At 33.2% G+C, this 20,656-nt stretch overlaps 3 protein-coding genes across 4 annotated transcripts; 1 reads left to right on the top strand and 2 right to left on the bottom strand.

Annotated features, from left to right (window-relative positions):
• Positions 1-222: 222 nt before the first annotated feature.
• LOC129895206 (O-fucosyltransferase 36-like) lies at positions 223-4,480 on the bottom strand. Its single transcript, XM_055970887.1, has 3 exons — positions 2,951-4,480; positions 2,461-2,710; positions 223-1,024 (listed from the first exon to the last, which is right to left on the bottom strand). The coding sequence occupies exons 1-3, from the start codon at positions 4,216-4,218 to the stop codon at positions 848-850; spliced, it is 1,695 nt and encodes a 564-aa protein (XP_055826862.1). The 5' UTR covers positions 4,219-4,480; the 3' UTR covers positions 223-847.
• Positions 4,481-10,128: 5,648 nt separating this feature from the next.
• On the bottom strand, positions 10,129-16,445 carry LOC129894373 (uncharacterized). Of its 2 annotated transcripts, XM_055970040.1 has the most exons (7): positions 16,188-16,445; positions 15,653-16,075; positions 15,513-15,565; positions 14,186-14,223; positions 13,350-13,668; positions 12,798-13,114; positions 10,129-11,129 (listed from the first exon to the last, which is right to left on the bottom strand). In XM_055970040.1, exons 1-7 carry the CDS (start codon positions 16,198-16,200, stop codon positions 10,445-10,447), a joined length of 1,848 nt encoding a protein of 615 aa, XP_055826015.1. In that variant the 5' UTR covers positions 16,201-16,445; the 3' UTR covers positions 10,129-10,444. The 2 variants fall into 2 exon arrangements, with proteins under 2 accessions (XP_055826015.1, XP_055826014.1); XM_055970039.1 differs by lacking the exon at positions 16,188-16,445 and having other exon boundaries at positions 15,653-16,091.
• A 3,338-nt stretch (positions 16,446-19,783) lies between these two features.
• Positions 19,784-20,275, top strand: LOC129893839 (RING-H2 finger protein ATL63-like). Its single transcript, XM_055969255.1, has one exon. The coding sequence runs from the start codon at positions 19,784-19,786 to the stop codon at positions 20,273-20,275; it is 492 nt and encodes a 163-aa protein (XP_055825230.1).
• Positions 20,276-20,656: the final 381 nt, after the last annotated feature.

The following is a 20,656-nucleotide window of genomic DNA, read 5'->3' on the forward strand; positions in this document are numbered from 1 at the left end:
AGACTATTATATCTAAACGTATAAGAGCATTAAATAGTTTGGTTTTGAGTATATTTTAAATAAGTGATATCATTGCTGAAAAATTATGTCATAACAACAAAACATTATTGCTGATTAATAAAATGAATTGATATAGCAAAGCAATCGATTCAGCTGAAACATATGAGAGTTGCGACAATGTAGGAATGTCAATGAACATTAATAGAAAAATCGAACAAAAACTTAGAATAACGTTTGTATATTTGTATACATTTTCATCTGTTTCTCAACTATCCGAATGAAAAAAAGAAAGAAAAGTGCGATTGCAATATGAAACATGTCGATTGCACTTTTTCCATCTCTGAAGCAAGTTGATTCTGATCCTCTCATATTGTCCCAATATCCCCACTTGTGATTTTCCCTTAATATACATAAAACAGAAAAACAAAGAACTAAAGAGAAAGGAAACAGCTCCATTCTCTACCAGAAAAGAAAGTGAACTCGTCTTTTCTCATCCTTAAAATATTCTACTATTGAGAAATGTATGTGCCAATATGCAAACCTACAAACTCTAAAACTGGTGGCAAGAGATAAAGTAGCTACACAGATAAAAACATTGTCACTCTGCTAAGCAATATTTAATACAATAGAATACAGACCAAAAGAATTGGCCCAATAGGCCATCTATGCTAAAGAATTGAGATTAGAAATATGGAACAGACAATAGAACACCAGACATCACTCTTACTCCAACACAATTTTTCATTTGCCTGCAAGTAGAGCAATTGCTTCAGGCATAGTAACTTGTTCAGTAGCAGGATGAGCTTGCGGAGTACAAGACGAAGTATCTTCAACCATTATATCTGCTTCACTCATCATCTGCGATGAAGTTTGGCAGTTCACCCTGGCATAGATATTCATCACAAAGTGATGCAGATCCCCAGTCTTTTCGTAGCCGCAAAATATCATCAGTAAAAGTAGACCCTGATGATCCAATAAACACGCTAGACATAGCACAAATTGTCTTGTCCAGCATAGCTTCCACCTTCATGAAGGAAATGAACAGACAAATAAGAGCATGCAAGACCAACAAAAAAAACTTAACAAGAGAATGCATGAAAAGATTAAAGAAAAGCAGACTTCATTTACAGGGTTCTGCTTCTGTGCTGCCTGTCCCCTATAAGGAATAATAACATGAGCTATCGAAAAACCATACTATGTATAAGTTACATGGACCTTGTTCTTCTACCAATAAGTTCTCTAAGATCCTACATACAGCTGATGGTGAAAACTGTACAATCTAAGAGAAGAAATGTGTGATGTTTGAATGAACGAATTAATCCATTGTGGATAAAATATGAGAATTCCAGTAGGATTCACAGATTTGAACAGATTAATTTTGTATCTATAACCCGGAATTGAGGGTACCATTACGGCTTTCTGTACACATTAGGTCCCATAAAAATAAAATTTAGATAAGAGCACAATGCACAGCCAGGTCAATACAACTTCTTGTACATCTAGTACTTCATGAAACTGACTTTAAGCATCCTAGTATCCTATTTTGACATCCCAAAATTATATGAATCTTTAACAAGACAGGAAAAAACTCTCTTTTACCAAAGAGGAATATTTACAAATTTCATGCCATCTAATAGGTACGGATTAACCTTTTGTTAAATAAGTAAATACTAAATACAGTTTGACTTTTATTTGGAAACACTCTCTCTACCTTACAGAGGTAGAGGTAAGGTCTGTGTACTCCTACCCTCCTTAGCCCTCATTCATAGGACTACACTGGTCACTGGGTATGTTGTTGTTGTTGTACAATTTGACTTTTATCCATTCCTATCAAAAGCTAATGTCTTATGAATTAAAAAATTTCTTGCATTTAAACACACTCACTCCAGTGCAATAGAATATCAAATTTTGAATTAAGCCCATGGAGAACTAAAGGACATCAAACTTCAATCAAGAACCCAAGAACCAAATTCATATTTGCGATCAAAAGACTTCTACAACCTATGTTATCTACCTGAAAAATGGCTCACACCTTCTCCACTTTGCATGTCCTCCCTCCCGTACCTTCTCAAGCCCTCACACCACCCTCCCAACCCGCAATAAGTATGAAAACCTCCAAACACATGTTTAAACTTGAATACAATGCAAGTATAATGGGGTGATAATCTATATTGTCCAAGATAAAATTGGATCAGATCTATTCTATCTTCCCATTATCCCATATATAGAACTGAAATTTAAGTCTGATTTCGCTACAGGTCAAACTCGACAAATTTAAAATGTGCTCATTTGATAGATTATGATTAGAAAGCAGAGGCTGGATCCAGAATGATAGATTGTAGAAGTTCCAGTATCAAAGGTACCAATTGTATTGTACAGTGCCACATAAAGTAACTGCTCTTAATATTCTGCTTATGAATATGGACAAAATGCATATTTAAGGGTTAATCTCTAACTCACCTGAGAGTCACCCTCAAGGCCATGTCTGTACAATAAAGCATCCCATTTTTCAGCTGAATTTCTAGCAGGCCTTTGAACAAGGGGTACTGTCTTCCCATTGAATACAACAAGTGACTGAAGTAGACCAGTTTCACTTTCTGCAGCATCTGTGGAAAGATATATTATTGGAGAATTGGCCCTCTCAAGCACACGATTGATACAGTCTGCAGCTTGAGGAACAGGGTAGAAGCAACTTGGCTTTTTGGCATTGCTGAGAAGCACAATAAATGAATTAGAGGTGGTGAAGTATGGTTAAGAAATAAGGAAGAACTAAGATGAGAAGCTTTTGTCAATATGGCAGTAACACATAATTGGAGGCATTATAGGGCTTGAAAATGAACGTTACTCAGCAATATATTGATCAGCCATGAACACTGGCCTTTCTGTTCCCACTACTATACAAAAGCCAATATCTATTAAACATTAGATACAGCATCAAACGAAAACATACCAGAATTTCAGAAAACCGTGTCTGCGGAAATGAAGAGCAATAAAGTCGTCTCCCAAGAATGTTTGGACAAAACGTTGGGCAGTAAGCATAATAAAACGACTTGGCTCAATGAGTGTCTTGCATTTGTGGGAAATGGGACCTCCAGGCTGCATTACCCAGTCCTTCTCCACATCAGCAAAGAACACATCACCTATTGCAATAACATCATCATCCGTGGAAAACTTTGCCCTTATGTCTTGGACAGTCCTTTTCTTTGGCTTCTTAATATCTTCATTCCAAGCAGTTTCGAGCTTATTCATAGAAACCCCTAATGACTTCAACTTCTTAACACGTTCTTCATCCAAAAAACAAGGTTGTGGCTGAGAGAAATAACAAAGGAATTTATCTATGTGCAAATGGCTCTTTTGCCTTTCTGAAAATTCGACATAGGTCACAATTACTTCTCTCCCCAAGCATTTATTTATATGATCAACATCTAAGACTCGACGAAACTCAAAGTCAACTTTTGAGCTCGGAATAACCAAAATGCGGTTGAGCAGAGCTGCGAAAAACATATGCTTTTCCAAACAGATCAAATGGTTTGACATTTGACCAGAAACACAAATTGCAAACAAGTACTTATTGGATCTTGGTTTCCACTCAACACTTCTCCTCTGGGACAAGTTATGATCCACCTTCCGACACCTACCTAAACCACCGAGACTAGGGTCTGTGGAATTATCTGATGTAACTAACAAGTTACCTGATTGATGAGAGGACAAAAGAACTTGTTGAATTTGTTTATTAAGTGAAATCTGTCTGAGCAAATCGGATTTGAGATCTTCTACAATTGAGGACCTCGAAACGGAACTAAACCCAGGACTGGACTCCAAGCTATTACCAGTATCTGTACTAGAAGTATCATTAACCAGTGTTTGATTCCAGAGCTTGAAAAGCCCCAATTGCTGCTGCCTAAGCAAATAAAGAGCCCGTAATTCGGACTCGCGTATGGAATTGACAGAACCATCATACTTTATGCTGGTAACAGTGGTCTGAAATAGGTTCTTGATGTCGGTAGCGAAATAAAGAATGAGTACCAAAATTGGGAGAATAATTGCCAGTACATACATCTTACCGGAAGTGAAATTGAAACGCCGACAAAGGGGAAATCGGTCGATTTGGAATGTGGAATGGCGTGGAGATTTAGAAAGGTCATTTACTCGTTCATTTTGGTGGATCAGGTTCTCTCGATCATCTTCTTCATCGGATGATTCTCTGTCCCTCATCATGTTCTTACGGAATTCGAATGTGCATTTGATAGTGGTATTTGTAGTACTGTTACTGTAAACAGGACAGTGTGTTCTATTTATTTAATTAACTAATAGAGAGAAGAAAGGAAGAAAATGATGGTAGTAACACTGATAAGATCTGTTAGGTGAGTGGTCGAGTCAAGTTAACAACTGCTGCTACGTGTGATTTGTCAAAAATTAATTCTAGGAGGGAAAGGGTGTGGCCGAAGGAATTACTACCAAATTAATCATGAGAGCACAATAAATCGTCGGTGGGAGAAAATGACCCGCCATCGGTCTTCCTGGCCCCTCAATGTCTTGCATGGGTGGCGTACTGGTTATTGGACCAGGCCTTCGTATCATTTCCCCGATTCAGTTTTGGGCCTGGGCTATTTGAAGGGTCGTAATCCCCACGATTGTTAACTTGGTTGCCGAGTTTAAAACAGAACAATTCAAGACAATATTTAATGGAAAAATCACACCATATATGTATTTAAGACTTAATATTATAATTTTTAAATATATTTTTAAATATTTACCACTTATAATATTTTATTTACAGATCTTAATATATTTGTATTAATTTAAAAATTAGTTTAAATTAAGTTTTTTAATATATTAAATTAGAACATAATTAATAAGAGTGATAATCACAAATACAACGCATTTATTGGAATAATCCAATCACTGCAATAAATTAATTAATTTTTAATTTATTAATAAATTATAAAATATTAGCACAATAAATAAGAAAGAGAAAAAGATATATCAGAGAAAAAATCGTGCTTTTTTTTTTTGTAACAATTCATTACTAACTTTATGGGATCTAATTTTATATTGTACACATTTCTCCATCCCCCACATCTCACAATGAACATAAATTCTTCTCTTTTCCAATTATTAACTATGTCTTCACCCTATCATCATATTCAATAAAATTTCATCTCAATTGACTTCATCTTTCTCGCTAAAAAAAAAAAATCTTCAGTATAAGAATCAAAAATTTGTTCTTACACCTAGAAAAAGTTTTAGGCTTGTCGGGGATAAAATATTAGTCGAGATAGGGCCATCAAATTTTCGCATTTTAACTCAAACACCGATGAAGAAGAATGTTTATCCAGTGAAGAAATAAATCTATCCTTTAATGAAGAATCAAAATCCGACCAAGAATATTCAAATCCTTGTCATGAAGATTGTGCCGATGGCGAAGAAAATTTTGACTTCTTCAAATCAAAAAGGACAAAAAATGGAAGAGCAAAATGATGCAATTTTCTTCGCCTGATTATTAGGATTCTGATTCCGATTTCGTAGATCAGAATAAACAAAAAAGATAAAGAGTGTTTCAAGGGCATAGTCTTCAAAACCCTCAAGAAAAAGATTTAGTTCAACATTGAAAGATGATTCAAAAAATTTCAAGTCAAAAAAGGTCGAATATGTTGTGAAACTATTTTTATAAATTAATTTTATCTTACAAATTTCTTTTTTATGTATACAATGATGTGAAATTGGCGTGAAATTGATACAAAATTAATAAATTTTATTTATTGATTGGTTTTTGTGTTGACATAAAAATAATTTTATTTTGGTGTACTTTGTATATGTGTAAAAAGATGCAAGTATGAAATTGTTATAATGTGTGTATTATTTGATACGAAATTACTATGAAATTGTTATAACCTATGCGTATTATTTGTTATGAAATTGATATAGAATTGGTATGAAACAGTATTGAAAGTCTTTATTATGAAATTGGTGTGTACTTTGTGTTTGTAATTAGCATGAAGTTGGTATAAATTTCATACTATACATATTATTATAATATGTATTTTTTGGTATGAAATTGTTATAACATATGTAATTGATATGAAATTGAAGATTCATATTTTGCATATATATTGTTATAATGTATATATTATTTGATATAAAATTGACATGAGTGACATTGACATTAATGTAAAATACCAAGGTACAACACAATTCTCTGCCAATATGGAGCATACAAGATCAGTGAGGGCGCGATTAGCAAGAGCGAAGTAACTGTTAGTGTTGCTAGAAAATTTGATGGACCACGCATAACAAGAGAACAGGATTCGGACACCACTAATTACCCTATACAAAGACCATTGAAATGATTTGCCAGATAAAGTATCGGCGCGTATCTTCCTTCCTTTTTTTTGATTTGGAATGTTGTATATTTTTTGCTTCAATTTTTGACATTAAATAACATATATTATGTTTTCGTTTTATCAGTGTTATTATGCAGTATGCTAAACATTTTAGTGTCATTTGATTTGTGTATAATGTTTGGAATAAATCTTAGCAATTAATTTTATAAAATTGAAATTCAATTACATATCAAATTTATACATATAAAACACACCTACAATTCTAATTGGATACCAATTGCATACAATTGTGCAAACTTCTGTACTGTGAGAAAAGACAAAAAAAAATATCACACTTATGCCAATCTCATATCAAATTAATACAAACAGTAAATAAATTATATATAAACATAATGTATCAATTTTATATCAATGTCATACCAAATTAAAACACACTGTACACAGACTACAAATAAACACAATGTACCAATTTCATAGCAAATTCATGCCAAATTCGTATAACATTTCAATGAACGCTTCTTCCAAACAAATCATATTTGATGGACCACACATAGCAAAAGAACAAACTCCGGACACCACTAATTATCCTACACCAAGACCCTTGAAATAATTTATCAGATAGACGATCGACTCATATCTTTCTTCCTTTTTTTGATTTAGAATGCTCTATATTTTTTGTTTCAGTTTTTGACATTAAATAACATATATTGTATTTTTTATTTTATCAGTGTTATTATGCAATATACTAAATGTTTTATTGTCATTTGATTTGTGTATAATATTTAGAATAAAGCTTAACAATAAACTTTCTAAAATTAAAATTCAGTTACATATCAAATTTATACACATAAAATACACCTACAATTCTAACTGGATACCTACTGAATACACTTGTACAATTATTCAAATCTTTTAACGTTGAAATTCAAATTACATACTAAATTCATATATATAAAAGCATCTAGAATTATAACTGAATACCAATTGCATACAATTGTACAACCATTCAATTAACTACACCAATTCAATAAAACATTTGAAATTCAATAAAAACATTATACACACAAAAAAATAGTAATAATTAAGTATATATTTGAAATTCTAATTGAATACCAATTGCATACATTATTATAATTAAGTTTGCCATTTGAATACCAATGGAATACAAACATAAATTGGTTCTTCATTGTTTGTTAGTGTGCCAAATCTATTTTATAAATTAAAACCACATTGTTATACTTCAGATTTCTATTGGTAAACCAAATGGACACCACCGAGATTTTGATTCTAAATTATTTGTTAGTCTGGGATTGAAACTCACTTACATAACAAATATATATATATATATATAAAATTGTTAATAATCAGTTTTAGATTGATCATCTAATTTTAAACAAAGTGCATATACAAATGAGAATGTAGTACACAAAATAACAATTCTGAATTTATAATTCATTTAATTCAAAGGACCAAAATCATAAAAACATGTGTTTTTCAAAAATAAATATTAAAAAAAAAACATAAATTAATAAACACTTTCCAGCGTACTGTACGTGCCCCCCTACCATTCTCTTAGACTCAGGAGGTAATAATTTAGGTTCCAACACATAATTTGATATATCTTATTTAATTTGCCATGAAAGATGTTCAACTGGAATTGTATATACATCTTGAAAGGTTTTATTGTTATAATAGAGAGAGCAATAAACTTCTTCGTGCAGACTTTTGTATAGTGAAAAAAGACAAAAAAAAAATATACCACATTTATACCAATCTCATATCAAATTAATACAAACGATAAACAGATTATATATACTAGTTTTATATCAATTTCATATCAAATTAAAATGCACTGTAATCAGACTACAAATAAACACTATGTATCAATTTCATATCAAATTCATGCCAAATTTGTATAACATTTCAATGAAGGATTCTTCCAAACAAATCACATTCGCTAATCCAGATATTACCTTATTTTGTCATTCATTCTTTGAAAAAAATAAAATTAAATACACCAATATTCATATATTCATAATCAATAAAATCAAACACTATTATACATTAATATCAAATTCTCAATACAAATAAATTCAAAAAATTAATCCTTTTATTTAAATATATTTTTATCAATGAACACAACAATCATAAAGAAAATTATTATAGCACTAACCTGTACAATTTCATCTGCCACCATATTGTATAAGTATAGATAATAATTCTTTACTCTCCATGTCAATACGTCAATACCAAAGAAAATTTCTTCCAAAAATAATAAGAACAAATCTAAAAAAAATGATCGAGAGAGAAAACAACAAGACGATTGATTTTTTTTCATAAAAGCAAATAACAAATTGAGTAAAATGATTTGAGTAATTTAAGGAATATAAATATCTAATCAATTATAGTCTCCTGATTAGATGTCAACTACTATAAATTATCTTTTTCATGTATAGTTAGTTTGAGAGATTTAAGGAAGATAAATAATTAATATATTTATTATTTTGTTATTTTCTAATCCATTTTTTAATTATTTTATTATATTAAAAAAATATTATAAGTTGTTAGTATTTTACCTTAGTACTTGAAAAATAAAAAATCATGTTATAACTAGTAATAAAATATCTTATAAATGTCATTTATGAAATTTTCACTATTTAATTTGGACAGAATTTATATGATGTTTAGTTCACAAAAGACAAGTGATAATTACATTTTGTATGTCTTGCACATTGCAAATCAAAGTGTATCACCCACAAACTAATTTTGTTTATTTGTTACTCGTAATTCGATTTCCTTCACTGTACAAGAGTCGTGCCAACTTCAAATATCAAGTTTAGATTTTATTGTTCCAACCTTATGGAGGTTGTAATTTCAAACTTAAATATCTGAAATTTGAACTGCACATGTTATATATCAATTTTAAACATGTATATTTGAAGTTTGATTTTGACAAACATAACTACAAACTTGTATGTGTAAACTTAAGACCCTAAACTTCAATTCCGTAGATTTGAATGAATTTTCAAAAGGACTAAATACTAATAAGTTTCAACTATTGTCCTGACAATAAAATAAATAGTCCTGTGATCGGAATAAATAAAGTTCAGATTGGAAATAAAAAATAAAACAAATGGAACAAAAAGTAGTTTCAATTGTCTTCACCGTGTAAGAATACGCTAGAGACGTCTGGAGAAAGAAAGAGGCACAAAAACAGCGTGACATGACGCCACGTGGCTTTGCCATATCAATAATCTCTCTTACTAAGAAGGTATGCAAATATTTAGCAAAAAGAATTGTTAGAAAATGAAGGCCTGGCAGATCGATAAGGTCGTTTTCCGTTCCATTGCACTGCGGTCAGTCGGCAAAGCAGCTAATCGCTCCGCCGTCCACGGCACCAAACTTCCCATCCATGACGTTGTCGACGTAAGTGATAGAACCCTCTTTTCTCATCTCTTTTTCTGTAGCATGTACTAATTCAGAATGGTATTTTGCAGAAGGAACAAGTTGAAGTGGAGATCAATCAAACGAGGGAAGTGAAGGAAAAGAAGAGGCAAGAAATAGAGAATGCTATTGACTCCCAACTTGAAGAACTGGAATGTCATACGCTTCAACTAAAGTAACCTTTAACCCCAAATCCAGATGCTAGCAGTTGTTATACTGTACTCATTATGTAGTAAGTTATAACATCTATCTTTATGTACTTGTTGGTCATGCAATCTAAGCAATGCTGACATTTGCTTTAAAATCATCCTCGCAACAATGATAAAGATTGATAGAAACGAATCAAATGTCACAATAATTGGAATAAACTAAGTGAGGCCCGACAAATTACAATGCGGCCGGCCAGGTCTATCCTGAAGCTTTACATAAATGGTCATGAAAGAGATATTACAAGAATATGTATCTAGCATGAAACTAGAGACTGAAATGCCTACTGCAGCTATCAAAGCTCAGACTATGATTTGATTTGATTTACTTTGCAGAGAAAACACTCTCTGTCAAAAAAATTGTTGTAGGCATAAGTGTACTCTACAGTGCATCCATGAGATGCATTCCAAGTGTGTCTATCAAATACTTCAAATATTATTTCAGCTAATTTAACAGTCTTCACTTACTTCAACCAACCTCCCACGGACCCATTTCTTGGTGGTGGTGGTGGTGGTCGCCGCCTCAATCTTCACCCCAGAAATCAATCCGTTTGGTAGCGGTTTCTGTTCATCTCCTGGGCCTGCATTAGCTTCATCCTTGTTTAGAAGATGTTTCTGTTCATCTCCTGGGCTTTCATTAGCTTCATCCTCATCAAGTCTCTGAGTCGAGCTGGAGGGCTGTGTGATACTGGCTTCCTTTTCCAAAGATAAATTACTGGAAATCATTTGATAGACGTCCTGCCTGTCACCCAGTAAATCATAGTCACCGGTGCTTGACAAGAGAGCTGTGCTTTTACCATTCGGTAAACCTTGCAAGGCATGTCGTCCATTATCTAAATCATAGATGCCACTGTCCATAGGCGGCACAGCATGCCAACCATTTATTCTTTCACCAGGGTCAGCCAGAGCTCCAAATTCTGAATCTCCGTTGTCTGCAGTGAGGCTCGCCAGCTCAGTCGAAGGTGGTGAAAGATTTCCATCTGTAACAGTCACCTCATTCTCTATAGATTCAATGGACCGGATAGCTTCAGAGATGAGCTTCCGAGTTTCAATGAGCGATGCTTGAGCAACAGGGCTATAATGGGCAGCCATTTCCAAGGCCTCTGCTGCCTTCTCAGCCTCAGCTATCAATGCTCTGCAATATTGTCAACACACCAACAACTTATCAGTTACTACCTAGTAGGTTGATACTAATGATACCAGCGTGTAGAGATCGAAATTGTCCTAAAATCCATAATTTAGACCTCTCCTCAGTTTGAGGTATCAACATGCGGTGTTTCAACATTATAGTTTCCTCCGCTATTACATTTCACCTCCTACCAAAAGAGTTAAAAGACAAATGACTTCATCGATAGGAATCCTCATCATGATATTTGATGGAAACAAGCAAGGGTAGAAGCCCAAAAAACCTCCTCCTTCAATTACCTTTCTTGCACTACCACTAAAAGTGATAAAAAGCCTGTTCGCCATTTTTCTTTCCCCTCTCACCCTTAAAAAAATGTTTTAAACCCTTTCTTAAGATAAATTTCGCATTTAACCTACAAAGGAAACATACATTACAATGAAAATCAAACAAGGGTGATCTTTCAGCAATTTATTTTCGTTCTTTGGGGCTGAAAAAGCCTCTTCACCATTTTTTCTTTCCCCTCTCCCCCTTAAAAGAATGTTTAAAAACCTTTTCTTAAGATAAATTTCACATTTAACCTACAAAGGAAACATACATTACAATGAAAATCAAACAATGGCTATCTCTCCGCAATTTATTTTCGTTTTTTTTTGGGGGGGGGGGGGGCTGGGAAGGGGGATAGAGGAGTTGGAAGAAGGAAGTAGTTTCTAAAATTTTAACATAGCCCCTTTGACTTACTTGTAAATCATTTAAAGATTTTACATACAGATGTGGAAGATAAGGAGAAAAGGAAAAGGAAGAAGAAGGGAAAGTCTACAAATCCTACTTTAGTTTATTTGCTTTGGCTAGAATAACCGGAGGAATGAAAAGGAGGAAATATGTTCTTCCCAGGCGTTTCTATACCTAATAACACAGAGACAAATAGGTGCCAAATGCTCTCTTCATTGAAGAAAAAAATATTTCCTCCGCCTTGCGTTACTTTCATTTATCCCCCTCTCAGTTCCAAACAAAGCATAAAATTTTCACTCACTAAGTCAACAACAACATGTACGCAGACCTTAGTACTACCTCATTGAGATAGAAAAGTTGTTTTCGAAAGACCTGCGGTTCAAAAGTCACAGTCCCAAGTAAGAGAGAAGAACAATATATATAGCATAATGATAAAAAAAAGCGATGCAAATTTTACAACACAAGAACAATAACGATAGCAAAGTAATGTGATAATCAAAGGCAATAACAACACAACTATAAGGCAAGCCTAGACCTACGACCACACTAAACCGACATATGGCAAGACACTATTCTATTCCTACTATCCTTCTACCTTAATCCGCGACCTCCACTGAGTCGGTGGAAATATATAGGAAAAAACAAATTCAAACTTACCATAGATGGAAGATTGTACTAATTAAGATTCCTGTCAATATATGCACTAATGCTTCAGGTACAAATTAATAATTCCAGTCAATAACAATTTGGGGGTTAGTCTTATGCATTAAGATAGGCACGTCTTCATTCAGAGAGAATTTATCTTTCACAATTTTGGAAGCAGTTGTATCAGGTTGCTATGAGGTTCATGAAACAACAGAGTGAACAGCAGACTTCAGATGGAAAGATGCAGAGCAAAGTAGCAAATTAATAAGGTTACTTAATAGGAAAGATTTTATAACAACTTACTTTGCTCTCGTGACGGCTTCAATTTTCTTCTGGTCAATACCTGCTCTCTGTGCCCTGATATTCTTTAACATTTCTAACTTGGAACTAGCTAAAGGATCCTTGTACATTGGTGTGTTTTTTCTCCTCAATCGAACACGTTGAACTTGGCTCTTGGGCTCGGGCTTTACCAGATTATCCAATTCATTAGCTTTGTTTTTCAGAGAGCTTCTTTTTCTGGTCTGCTTATCACTAACAGGCTTTCTCCTTGGTCTTCTTTCAACCCCATCAGGTACTCCATGATATTTGGACAGAGCAGAACGGACCCGAGAACGGTAATCCTAGTTAGAGGAAAAGGTAGATTGGTAAATCACCATTTTTGGAAAGCTATCAAAATGTGAGGAAAATCAAATTGACAGCCTTCAAACTATAACTACGACCCTAGTCAAAAGAACGAAGGAGGAGGGTGAAAAAGACAAATATGTAAGAACGAAGGAGGAGGGTGAAAAAGACAAATATGTGGATGGAGCTATTCCCGAACAGAGAAGTCCAGTCCCAACAAAGAAAGACACTTACAGGATCAGCCCATTTAGCTGCAATGGCCTCTGAAATCTTCCTCCTCTGTTCGGCAGATTTGGGAGCTCTCTTGTTACCCTTCAGCCTGGGCCTATTCTTCCTTTCCTCAACACTCTGTATCCACTCCTGCTCAAGCTGTTTGCTCAAAATCTCGTAAGAGTCCCACTCCAACTCTTCCTCACCCAAAAGGCCCCTCCTAGAAGCTTCTGCAATTAAATTTTGCCACTCATAGTGGCAAGTTTCCTGGAGCCTCAACTTCCCACGGCGCCTTTCCCACCCCATCCTTACAGCAACACCAATTTTCAACTTTGTTTCCTCACTGCAATTAAGGGGAAAAATCTCCTTTAGCAGTCTGAAACATACAATTTTCACAAATCTTCACTATTAATTTGAGGTTCTAGATAAAGAGGGTGATTTTACAGTTAGGGGTATGAAATGCTGAATTAGTACGTTGTTGCTAGGTTCAATAGAATTCCCAAGCAAGAATTAAGTGATGAAGAGATTAAAACTTGCGCATTACAGGCATGTTAACTAAAGGCACTACCTCGCAATGTCTGTGTTGCACTCTCATTAGGCAGTGAGTATAGTGAAGCTTGAGTTTCACACATTGAAGCACAAGTTATCATGAAACAGAAAGCAACAGTTTGTCCAATACTGTCTATTCCTTTTTTAACCATCATTCCTATGCTATTTCAGCTACCATAATAGACAAGTTTCATCCACTTGAAAAAGAGTTCTTTTGACAGGTTATTTTTCACTCACATCTTGATTATGAGACTCCAGTATGCTATCAAAAGGGTGAAAAAAAAAATTCAAGGATAATTTGCAAAACCCACCTTTGAGCATGCCCCAGGTTAACCAACTTCATTTTCACCTGTATAATTAGAACATATCAGTAATATTGTCAAACAAAAACTCTGAAGCATGACATTAAATGGATAGCATAGCTGACTAAAAATTAACAGGTTATCTCAGATTCCACTAAATCATTTGCACAATCCACAATATGAACAGAAATGAATGATATGATACTATGTTGTTGACTGAATCAAACAATGGTTATTTCAGACACCAAAATGAACGGAAAGAAAAAGTCGCACGGAAAAAAAGTTGCAGCAAGATCAACAACATAGCTAGTGTAAATGAGACTAACTGATGGTTGAGTAGAAAATTGTCTAACATACAAGTTTAAGATTTTGCCTGAAACATCACCTAACCACATCTTCCTCCTCTTTAAGAAAGAGGCACTCTACCTCTACAGGGAACATTTTGAATGAGAGCTTTCCAAGTATAAAACTGGTTAGGTTACAATTGGATTCAAACAATTCAAAGTAATTAAATGTGTTGATACAAAAAGAGATTCAAACACTCATACAAATTCACGAAGGTCAAAAAAAATATCCCACATGGATTTGGAATGTTGCATAAACCCACATTCTGGAAGCTCCTATCTGCTCCTCATTGCGACTTTGAAAATCACTTTGACAAGTGCCTATGCAGGTATGTCACATGAAGAGGGGTGGGGGGGGGGGGCTTTGCTGGGAAGAACTAAGTCATGCATATCCAGATGACCACGTAGAAATGTAGATAATATCAAAATACTCACAGATGACACCAAAATACAAGACTCTTTGAGTTATTTTCCCAGAAATGCATAGTGAAGTTTACTGAGATAAACGACATCCAGAGAATGTCACTAAATACTGAGAGTTTGAAAAATGACAAATACAATTATCTCAAACTTCTCCAAGATACCCTGACGGCATGTGCCTATAACGTAATCAACAGTATTGATTCTCTAGTCCCACACCCTGCACCCTCAAAAGGGTTTGAACCTAGATGAATGACCACAACATTTTCCAGCTGAAGTAAGATCGAGCTTTTTCCCTTGAAAAAAATGTTAATTTGTACATTCTGCTCACATCCACCTTAGTTAGATCCTACTTATGCTCTATTATACCTTTTCATTGGTTCCCCATAGTTAGCATTACACCTTCACCATTAGAGGGTATAACTTCACATGCCCATTGATGTAACAAAATTATTAGAAGTCGTTGCACTACAGGTATTATTGTTTCCGGAGCTCTTTATGGGTCCCCTCTTCTTAATCAAATTCTCATCTTTTACTACTTCATTCACAAAATTATGCTTACATGACATCACCTTAGGATCCTGCATTGCAAGCCTGGTTCGTTCTCGAATTCGTTGTAAAGTTTCTGCAGATGGTTCAAACATGCTTGAAAATATTAAAGTTTTATCCATAACAAACAGCTCAAAAGAATTATTAAGCATGCTTTAAGTACCTGGACTGTGCTTCCTGCCTTTATTCCAAGGTGTGTTCCCTTTATTAGCTTTGGATATCCTCATCCGCCTCAACTTCTCTCTCTCATTCAACTCAGCCTCCTCACTCGGCGACTGCTGCTCAACAACAACAGAAGTTGAGCTTCCTTCATATTTTCCCATCCTCACACCACCAAAACTGTTCTGTTCCTCATTGGTTTGGGTATTCTTGGTGGGTCCTTTTTCGAGGGTAGCTACTGCCCTTATCATCAACCCACTCCGAAACAGCTTAATTCTCGAATTCGAAGCTTTTTGTGGTATTCGGAAGGTATTCCAAGTAGATACAAATTTAATCTCATTGTTGTAGACAAGTCTAGTAGCAAAGATATTTTGAGAACTAACTGAACAGACATTGTTACTAAAACAAGGCTGTGTAGTAGCAATATCTGCGGAATAAAACATGACGGCTACTTCAGTACATATCCCAAATAGGCAACAGGTTGTGAGAATTACCCATGAATCCAATTACAAATTTCAAGAAAGAGATTGAAAATTCACCTAATAACGGCATGGGGAGCTCATCCAGTCAAACTCCAAGTCGCACAAATTCAATAAGAGAAACGGAATGCAATGTGTTTTTCAGATTCCATACGCCAACTAGTAGTTGTTAGCGGCAATTGAAATGTGAGTGAAGAAGATAACACAGTGAGAGATGAGAGAAAGGCAAAGGCGGTTGGAAAGGAGAAGCGGGAGAGAAAGAGAGGGGTTTGGGTTTTGGTGACACAGAGATAGCCACACAACTTCTGTTTGTCGAAAAGTTCACAAGCCGCTGGATAATATGCTACTTGCTACTACTATATGATATTTTTAATGATTTTTAAATTTGACGCACAAATTCCAATATGTGACAACAATTTTATTTACTTTCAAGTCGTGTCATTTCTTTTTCTTACCTACATCTAATTTTCTCATACCATTTATATATTTGATGAGTTTCTAAAATTTGATACAAAACTTGTGTGTTCCACAGTTATTCTATTTGATATTTTTCATTAGTATAAATTATGAGTAACTTTATTCATCAAAATTTAAATAGATTCTGTGATCATCTAATATTGTTTTATTTATCTAATTTTTAAATCTTTACATAATTATTTCTTTTTAAATTGTTAGGGGAGTTTCATCGGAGGAAAAGAGACTCTTAGCTAAAGGTAGCTTCTTTTGTCCATGAGGTTAGAAGAGTTGAGAACAAAGTGGCGAACGGATACATAACACGTGGAAAATTGTCAAACAGTTTGGACAAATTCTAAAAAAAAACTAAAAACGTATGATAAGCCTGCAAAGAAATTATTTCTAGGCTGAAAATTTTTACACCCAAAATTTAATTGAGAGAAAGAAGTTCATATGCCAATATGATTACACGCCAAGAAATGTGTAATCTCTTCTTATTTCCTCAAAGGTTAAGAATTTACTTGCATATTTATATCAAACCAATATATGTATGTCATATGTCTTGAATATAGAGTTTTTTTTACTTAATTATGATTAATTAATATATATTTTTATTTTATTAAATCACTTAACCACAATTAGTTGTATTGATTTAATGTAAACACCTAATATGCATAAATTTCTACCTTCATCATATACCTATCAGGTGCTATCTATTTCACAGGTAAGTATGGATAATCTTATATCAACACGGATATCAAGTAAATATTTTACTCTAATATTTTGTTTTTGTTGAAATTTCAACAATAATCTTCAAGAATTGCAATTTTTTTTCATTAGCTATAGGTCACGTTCTTAAATTTGTGATCAAAGTATATAACCTCTGGTTAGTAGTTTACTTTCAAATATAGTACATACATATTTTCGCCTTTAATTGTAATTTAAACGTGATACTTCACGATTTAAAAATAAAAATTAGTAGATAATTTTTTCTATTTAAATTGCAAATAAGTATAATAAAATATATTTTTTGTATTAAATATGTAATATGAGAAAAACAATGTTCATATGGACTATGAAATCACTTTAATGGGTCGTTTGGTGTGGTCGATAAGGCAAAATAATCTTGAGATAAATTTTTAACACCCCTCAATAGCTTGTTTGATTACAAAGTGTGGATAATTTATTCCAGGATTAATAATTATGACTGGGATAGTTATTTCTATTTGTGGTGGAATACTAATCCCGAGATAAGTATATAAAATAACAAAAGTACCCCTTAAACCCTTTTTTATACATCTTTTTTATCTACATTTATATTAAAATAATTTTTAATACCATTTATAACAACATTCACAATCTTCTACTCGTTATTTTATGATTATATATTTTTTCATTAAAAAACTACACTTTATAAATATATTTTTATTTATGAATATATTATACATTGAATTTATTTAAGTGATCCTTATGTTTATTTATATTTTGATTTCTCTTAAAATGTTCACTCCACTATTAAATTACATATTTTTAATTAAATAGTTTTGTAATCACTTAAAAATTTGTATCTTATATATCAATTAAAATTAAGATAATTTTAATATGTTACAATATATGAGTGATATGTTCTTAAATGAAGTGACATCAATGATAAAATTTCTTTTACTTTAACAAACTTAAAATGAAAGATTTATTTTTAATCTAAATAATATGGATGTTTTATATTTAAAAACACACGGCATAATTATGAAAATGCACATAGAAAATTAATTAAGTTAAATAAGATGAAAAAAATATTTTTAAGAGTGAATAACTAAAGCTTGCAAAGAAGGTGTAAAAAAAACTAAATGAAATGAAGGGTATTTTTGTAAACAAACAACTTATTCTTAGAAATTATGTCATGCATCTTATTTGAATATAACAAAGCAAACAACCAATAAAAAATCACCTCATCACAACTTATCCCATTATAACTAATCTCAGCATAACTTATTCCATCATAACTTGTATTTAAACCAAACGACCTCTTAGTACTCTAGAATTATGTCTTTGTTAGAGTTTGGAGTTGATTTTCAAGATTTGCATTTTTTTTATTGATTATTAGGCCACATTCTTAAATACTCACATTTTAGTAGTTTATTTTCAAATAAAGTATGTAATATAACCTAAATTTTCAATATGTAACCCTTGATTCTACTCTTTTCCTTCTTTTTTACTTGTCAAATTTTGATTTGACATATTTATTAAAAAAACAATGATTGGTAGAGTGAGTTTATCATTTTATTTCTATTAACTGATAGAATCTTAAATATATTTAGTCACTACACTTTTCAAAGACATTAACTCAATATTAATAAATTGATGGTATAATAGGAAGAAAAAAATTTATCTTTTTGATTTGTCAAAAATAACAAGTAAAAAGAAAAATCATATTAGGAAATATTTGATAAATAAATAGAAAATGACGGAGTATTAAACACTAGTTAATTAATACTGGTACAGTAGTACAAGCTATTGATTTGGACATTACTGTATTAATTGTTAAAAAAAAAAGTGTGCTCCTCCTTTTGGTCAAGCGTTTGGTTGACAATAAGCTTATAAGCTATCTCTATACAGGGCGTGAAGCTGATCAGTAGCAGCCAGGGAGCCACCTTACTGTGAGGGTTCGCCCGTCGAAAATTTATATTATTTATATATAATTAAAATAATTTTTTATATATATACACTAGATGTCGAACTAGTTTAAGTGTCTAATTTTTCAAATTTTGAACCCCTTGCTAAAAATTCTGACTAGGAGCCGCAATTTTTGCAACGTAACTACTATTTTGTCTTGGTATGCCCTTTTCCTGTTATTTGACCAGAATGTTGTTTACCTTTTCATTCAGCCCATGTTATTTCTAAATTTCGTGCCCTGCACGCCTGCTGTTTCATCAAAACTTCAAACTCATACCATTTTATTTTGAATACTACAATTGTAGCACGAAATACGCCGTGAATTCAGCTCCTTCCTCATTTAAGACTAGTCAAAAGCAAAATCCTAGTGGAGTAATAGATAATGTTGATGAGTAATTAGTAGTCAATTAATTATATTCAACAAGCTTGTAAACAAAAACCTCAAACCATGCACTATATATAAACATGCAGGGGAAAACAGGGAAGACATCAAACATTACCGCATATTAAAACCAAAAGCAAATTAATTAATGGCACAAGTGGTTTCTCCAAGCACGTCCTCAAGCAGTACTGAGATGATAGCCATTGCAGTAATTGTATCATTTCCTGTAATGTCAATACTAAGTGCACACAAAGGTGCAGTCAAGTCATTGTTGTCACTTGTAATCACCTTCCTCAGGCGCAGCTCTAAACATACCATTGCACAAAAACAAGATAACAATTGTGTAGATCACTTGGCCTGTGTAATTTGTCTTGGCGATATTTCTTGGGGTGAATCGCGGCGGGTGCTTACCATATGTGGACATGGATTTCACACTCATTGCATTGATTCTTGGGTAAAAATCAATTCAATTTGCCCTCTCTGCAGAATTCCGGTGCCTGCTAATATTTCTATGCGATGTACCAAAAATCGCTTTGTTTCGTCGTTGATATCTGCTGTGGATAACATTTGGAATTGGTTTCTCGATCCGCTTAGCTCTGAGGTCATAGCTTCCCTTTCTAATATGGAATGCCTAAGCTAAACAGAACAGGAGATATCAAAGAATCATTACTGTAATTGATTAATTTCTCTCTAGTTTAAATTTGTTTTATTTTTTTGACAGGAAATTAAAATCTGTGTAGATAAAATATCTTATGAACAGTTTTAAGTTTTAACAAAGGTAATGTTCAGAAATATGAACATGTTTCAGTTGAAAGTTTGGTCTTATCGAATACATTTTGAGTAATAATGTTGGTAAATGTTGTCAGTATGACGTAGATATAGTAGGAGAAGACCGATATGTAACTAATATTTATTTATTTGAGTTACTATATGTTTATGGACTATAATTCTATAAAGATTTATTGTAGCATAAAAAATGCCAACTTATAAGTTGAAATAATGTGCTAAGGAAACATGAATT

Source organism: Solanum dulcamara, chromosome 7, assembly GCF_947179165.1.
Source record: "Solanum dulcamara chromosome 7, daSolDulc1.2, whole genome shotgun sequence".
NCBI classification, from domain to species: Eukaryota; Viridiplantae; Streptophyta; class Magnoliopsida; order Solanales; family Solanaceae; genus Solanum; species Solanum dulcamara.

Excerpts from the sequence above, each read along its gene's own strand:
- LOC129893839 (XM_055969255.1), top strand. The coding sequence starts at position 19,784 with ATGGCACAAGTGGTTTCTCCAAGCACGTCCTCAAGCAGTACTGAGATG.
- LOC129895206 (XM_055970887.1), bottom strand. The coding sequence starts at position 4,218 with ATGATGAGGGACAGAGAATCATCCGATGAAGAAGATGATCGAGAGAAC. Across the intron at positions 2,711-2,950 it reads CACGGTTTTCTGAAATTCTG|CAATGCCAAAAAGCCAAGTT; the intron begins GTATGTTTTCGT and ends TGTGCTTCTCAG. Across the intron at positions 1,025-2,460 it reads GCCTTGAGGGTGACTCTCAG|GTGGAAGCTATGCTGGACAA; the intron begins GTGAGTTAGAGA and ends TCCTTCATGAAG.
- LOC129894373 (XM_055970039.1), bottom strand. The coding sequence starts at position 16,091 with ATGTTTTATTCCGCAGATATTGCTACTACACAGCCTTGTTTTAGTAAC. Across the intron at positions 14,224-15,512 it reads TTGCAATGCAGGATCCTAAG|GTGAAAATGAAGTTGGTTAA; the intron begins GTGATGTCATGT and ends CTAATTATACAG. Across the intron at positions 13,669-14,185 it reads AACCTGGGGCATGCTCAAAG|TGAGGAAACAAAGTTGAAAA; the intron begins GTGGGTTTTGCA and ends CCTTAATTGCAG.